At 51.0% G+C, this 6,098-nt stretch overlaps 1 protein-coding gene across 1 annotated transcript; it reads right to left on the bottom strand.

The window, feature by feature from the left end:
* Positions 1–496: 496 nt before the first annotated feature.
* On the bottom strand, positions 497–4,601 carry dkk1b (dickkopf WNT signaling pathway inhibitor 1b). The gene is made up of 4 exons (XM_038773861.1): positions 4,168–4,601; positions 1,747–1,897; positions 897–1,043; positions 497–796 (listed from the first exon to the last, which is right to left on the bottom strand). The coding sequence occupies exons 1-4, from the start codon at positions 4,360–4,362 to the stop codon at positions 546–548; spliced, it is 744 nt and encodes a 247-aa protein (XP_038629789.1). The 5' UTR covers positions 4,363–4,601; the 3' UTR covers positions 497–545.
* Positions 4,602–6,098: the final 1,497 nt, after the last annotated feature.

Raw genomic sequence — 6,098 nt, 5'->3', positions numbered from 1 at the left:
GAGTAAAAGATCATCTCGGTATCTAAATTGTGTGCCACAATATTATTGCTCAGGAACAATTACAACTGCAAAATGAGACTAGGGTCATTGGTGACATTTTTATTTCAGTTAAAATATAGAAAATTTATATTACAGGCATTGGATAACAACAATATGGGACAATTTACAACACTGACTGTATAGGGAGGGTGGCCTTGCTGCATGTGTTTTCGGCAATACTGGTCAGTCAAGTATTTACAGTCTTAAGTGCCAGACTGAATCTTTACAACACAGTAATTTACTGTAAGAATTACAGTCTACATAGTTCCTGAAAAGGGAACCAAAGAGAAAACCCCAATACACTTCAAATTGTGAAAAGAAGCCGGAGTACTTCCAGTCTAAAGCCCGCAAGAGGGAGCTCGGCTGATCATGAACCGAAGTCTTCACACCATACAAATCTCCCCACACAGCTCCCACTGCACCCCAAAGGTCTCGGAGTCGCTCCTTATTCCCCCCCCCCCCCCCCCCCCCCAACTTGTCCATGGCAGATTGTTCTTGCTCCAGGTTCACTGGCAAGTGTGCAGCCTCGAATTCTTGCCGGAGCCCTGACTGCCCCCTCTCTGCATCCGACACGAGAAGCCCTGGGCACAGTCGCACCTCTGGAAGATCTCCAGGCCGTGAGAGCCTTTCCGCCTGTGCCTGGTGCACACTTGGCCCTCCCTCAGCACGGGTTTGCAAATCTTGGACCAGAAGTGGCGGGCACAGCACAGACCCTGAGCACAATCCGAGGACCTGAGACAGATGTCGCCTTCTTGTCCTGAGAGGGGGGAAGAGAGAGAGAATTTTAACAAAAAAACTCAACTGCACATTCCATGTGTCGTTGTGAAGCAGGCGGGCTTGGTTCTTTGACGTCTTACCTTTAACGGTGTGGGACCTTGCTGACAGGGTGGTCCTCCTCGGGTGACTATCCGAGGTGGTCTCCTGCTCCTCGTGGATCCAGCTCTCCAGGCTCGTTTCCCTCACCGCCCCATGGATGTGCTCAGCATCGTTGGGCGTGCACATACCTGGGACACAACAGAGCAGAAATAAATCCTCCAGCCTTCAATTCATGAATCAAATCCTTCCCACCGCCCGCTACGCAGCTCGAAGGAGATTATCGAATTGACTCTTTTGGGGTCATTTAAACCTCTGGGCTTGATAGTGAGTGTAGGTCTCGGTCCCCAATTCGACCAGGGAAGGTTGGGTATGACGAGGAAATTAATTTGTATTTATTTAGCGCCCCTTTTTTTCTGGACTCAGGCGCTTCAGTCAAATATTTTTTCTGTCAGAACCATTTTGAAATGTCTGTAATTTATTGAGTTGAAGCAGCATCATGATTTATATATATTTTTAAATCTCCCAAAATCATTGCACTTTCTTGTGATGGCCTTTTTGAGAAGTTTTGAAAAAAATATTCTTTCAGATATTTCTTGAAGTTTTTTGTTAATCACTCCTGTCATGTCGGTTAAAGCGGGATGAATATTCCCCTCTGGGGTCACACAGCTGGGTTGCTGTGGATTAATGCACACTCCAGTTACAGGAATAAATCTCTTTCCCGCCCAGTCTTCAACGGCTACCGAGTTTAATACAATCCCCCCCCCCCCTCCCTGCGCCAGCTCTCTGCAGAACTCTGTTGCTCTTGTTGTTTCTCCTCTTCTATCCCCCCCCCCCCCCTCCCCCTCCCTCGCCCCGCTTCAACGCCCACCCCATCTCTTGCCCGAGCCTCACCGTTGCTGCAGCGAGTCCCCGGGCAGCACATGGCATCTCGGAGGCAGCGTTTGCGGCGCCGGCGGCAGTTCAGGCAGTGCTGGGCAGCGGAGCGCGAAGCGGAACAGAACTGCTCCACAGCACAGTCCCGGTCATCCTGACAAGTGGAGAACTGCGGAAGGAAACAAGAGTGAGTGAGGGTCAGTCCCTGAAACAGCGTGAACATACCAACAGACCCTCTCTCTCAACACACAAACAACTCCAAGAGCACACAGGGGAATACATTATAATATGATAGGGCCACGCATTGATGTACCCTACAACATGCCCACACACTGATATACCCTCCAACATGGGCATGTACTGATATACCCTCCATCATAGGTACACATTGAATGTTCGCACACTGATATACCCTCCAACATGGGCACACACTGATATACCCTGCAATATGGGCACACACTGATATACCCACAAACATGGCCACATACCAATATCCTCCAACATGGACCCTGTTATATGCTCCAACATAGGTACACACTGAATGGACACACTGATATATCCTCCAACATGGGGACACAGTGATATACCCTCCAACATAGACACCAAGTGATACTCCCTCCAACATAAGCATACACTGATATACCCTCCAACTTGGGCACACAGTTATATACCTTCCAACATGGACACACATTGATACTCCCTCCCACATAGACACGCATCGATATACTCTCCAACATGGGCACACACTGATATACTCTTTAACATGGGCACTCACTGATACTCCCTCCCATAGACACAAAGTGATACTCCAAAATGGGCACACACTGATATGCCCTCCAACATAGACACACTGATATACCCTCCAACATAGACACACACTGATATACCCTCCAACATAGACACACACTGACATACCCTCCAACATAGACACACACTGATATACCCTCCAACATAGAGACATACTGACAAGCCCTCCAACATGGGCACACACTGATATACCCTTTAACATGGGCACTCACTGATACTCCCTCCCATAGACACAAAGTGATACTCCAAAATGGGCACACACTGATATGCCCTCCAACATAGACACACTGATATACCCTCCAACATAGACACACACTGATATACCCTCCAACATAGACACACACTGATATACCCTTCAACATAGACACACATTGATAGACCCTCCAACATAGACACACACTGATGTACTCTCCCACATAGACACACACTGATATACCCTCCCACATGGGCACACACTGATATACCCTCCAACATATGCACACACTGATGTACTCTCCAACATGGGCACAGATATACCCAACATCATGGATACACAGATGTACCCCACAATACGGACACACACCGGTCTACCCTTCAACATGGACTCATAGACATACCTTACAATGCAGACACCCACAGATATACCCCATACCATGGGCACATAGATATACCCCATACCATGAGCACACAGATATACCGTATACCATGATAACACAGATATATCCTACACCATTGGCACACAGATATATCCTATAACAGAGTTTGACCCTACAACACACACACACACTGGCCCACATCCTGTAACATACACATACACACAAAACACACACACAGATATTCCCAGCATGCAGGACCCCAACATAGAAACACTGTGTAACACACACACATAGAGGTATCCCCAGCATAGACACACTGTGCAACACACACACGTATGGGTATTCCATCATAGATACACCGTGTAACACACAAACACACACACACATATGCGTATCCCCAGCATAGACACACTGTGCAATGCACACACACACACGGGTATCCCCAGCATAGACACACTGTGTAACACACACATATAGGTATCCCCAGCATAGACACACTGTGTAACACACACACAGAGGTATCCCCAGCATATACACACTGTGTAACACACACACACATATATATGGGTATTCCGTCATAGATACACCGTGTAATACACAAACACATATGGGTATCCCCAGCATAGACACACTGTGCAATACACACACACACTCAGGGTATCCCCAGCTGAGACGCTGCAATGCACACACACACTGCAATGCGCACACATATGGGTATCCCCAGCATAGGCACACTGTGCAACGCACGCACACACACACACATGGGTATCACCAGCACTGGCACACTGCAGCGCGCACACACATCCCCAGCATTGACACACTGTGCAACGCACACACACGTGGGTATCCCCAGCATGGACACACTGACGTTTTACAAGAAATATTGAGTTGGAATCCAGGTCTGCAAAAAGTTAATAATATTGGATAGTAAAACGTTAAATACAGTAAGGAATGTTCCAGATTAAATCATTTCTTTTGGTGTGACGAATTAACACCTGGATTTGGAAAGTAGGGCCAGCTTTAGGTGTTACTGGGGTTTTGCAGGGATTGTACCCACCTGGGACTGGTCGACTGCATGGTTCTTGCTAACACTGTGATGGTGGACAACCTGGGGAGCAATGCTGACCGGGTGGCTCGGCATTTGGACCGCTGCACTTCCCGTCTTGATAGCATTGGAATTGAAGGAGCTCACGACATTGTAGAGGCAGAAGGAGAGGAATAGCCTGCACATCCGCACCGTTTCCAAATACATGGTCAGGACCTCGATTCGCCTCAGCAATCAGACAGCCCAAATCACGGGAGGTAGAAAGTCAAATATTAATCAGCAACACAGTATGTCCTTCACACTGTCAGAAAGCGGCAGCAGATAGTCTGTATATCCGTGTGTGGAGAGGTCCACAGGTTGCCTGCTTCTCACTCGCTGCACAGCACAGCACAGACTGATGCGCTCTCCTCTTCCACAGCCCATTTATATTTGCTGATGTTGTTTGTGTTCCCGCCCCTCGCCATGTGTGACAAAGACAGGGCTAGAATTTCAAAGCTTCCGTTTATGATGTTCCGGAGAGTTCACAAACCCACAGAATTCCCCATCCAGGACGAAATAAACAGTCATTCCCAATGGATCGCATTCCCGACAGATGGCACCATATCGAGACTTGACACCTTCCGAAGCCTGTCTCTCCCTCACTGTCTCCCTACACCCCTCCCCCCCCCCCCCCACTGTATCCCTATCCACCCCTCACTGTCTCCCTATCCCCCCTCACTGTCTCCCTATCTCCCCCCTCACTGTCTCCCTATCTCCCCCCTCACTGTCTCCCAATCCCCCCTCACTGTCTCCCTATCCCCCCTCACTGTCTCCCTATCCCCCCTCACTGTCTCCCTAACCCCCTCACTGACTCCCAATCCCCCCTCACTGTCTCCCTATCCCCCTCACTGTCTCCCTACCCCCCTCACTGTCTCCCTATCCCCCCTCACTGTCTCCCTATCCACCCTCACTGTCTCCCTATCCCCCCCTCACTGTCTCCCTATCCCTTCACACACTGTCTCCCTATCCCCCCTCACTGACTCCCTATCCCCCTCTGTCTCCCTATCACCCCCTCACTGTCTCCCTATCCCCCCTCACTGTCTCCCTATCTCCCCCCTCACTGTCTCCCTATCCCCCCCCCTCACTGTCTCCCTATCCCCCTCACTGTCTCCCTATCCCCTTCACTGTCTCCCTATCCCCGCCTCACTGTCTCCCTACCCCCCTCACTGTCTCCCCATCCCCCCTCACTGTCTCCCTATCCCCCTCACTGTCTCCCTACCCCCCTCACTGTCTCCCTATCCCCCCCCACTGTCTCCCTATCCCCCCCTCACTGTCTCCCTATCCCCCTCACTGTCTCCCAGTCCCCCCTCACTGTCTCCCTATCCCCCCTCACTGTCTCGCCAACCCCCCTCACTGTCCCCCAATCCCCCCTCACTGTCTCCCAATCCCTCCCCACACTGTCTCCTTATCCCCCCCTCACTGACTCCCTATCCCCCCCTCACTGACTCCCTATCCCCCTCACTGTCTCCCTATCCCCATCACTGTCTCCCTATCGCCCCCTCACTGTCTCCCTATCCCCCCTCACTGTCTCCCTATTCCCCCTCACTGTCTCGCTATCCCCCTCACTGTCTCCCTATCGCCCCCTCACTGTCTCCCTATCCCCCTCACTGTCTCCCTATCCCCCCTCACTGTCTCCCTATCCCCCCCTCACTGTCTCCCTATCCCCCCCTCACTGTCTCCCTATCCCCCCTCACTGTCTCCCTATCCCCCCCTCACTGTCTCCCTACCCCCTCACTGTCTCCCTATCCCCCCTCACTGTCTCCCTATCCTCCTCACTGTCTCCCTGTCCCCCCTCACTGTCTCCCTACCACCCTCACTGTCTCCCTATCCCACCTCACTGTCTCCCTACCCCTGCCCCCCCCCACTGTCTCCCTATCCCCCCTCACTGTCTCCCTACCCACCTC

This window comes from Scyliorhinus canicula, chromosome 16, assembly GCF_902713615.1.
Source record: "Scyliorhinus canicula chromosome 16, sScyCan1.1, whole genome shotgun sequence".
Taxonomy (NCBI): Eukaryota; Metazoa; Chordata; class Chondrichthyes; order Carcharhiniformes; family Scyliorhinidae; genus Scyliorhinus; species Scyliorhinus canicula.
The sequence above is the reverse complement of the archived record's forward strand: the minus strand, read 5'-3'. Positions and strand labels throughout refer to the sequence as shown.

Bases quoted from the DNA above. Each gene is read 5' to 3' on its own strand.
- dkk1b (XM_038773861.1), bottom strand. From the start codon at position 4,362: ATGTATTTGGAAACGGTGCGGATGTGCAGGCTATTCCTCTCCTTCTGC. The intron at 1,898-4,167 runs GTGGGTACAATC...TTCCTTCCGCAG, and splicing joins ATGCAGTCGACCAGTCCCAG to TTCTCCACTTGTCAGGATGA. The intron at 797-896 runs GTAAGACGTCAA...CCCCCCTCTCAG, and splicing joins AAGGTCCCACACCGTTAAAG to GACAAGAAGGCGACATCTGT.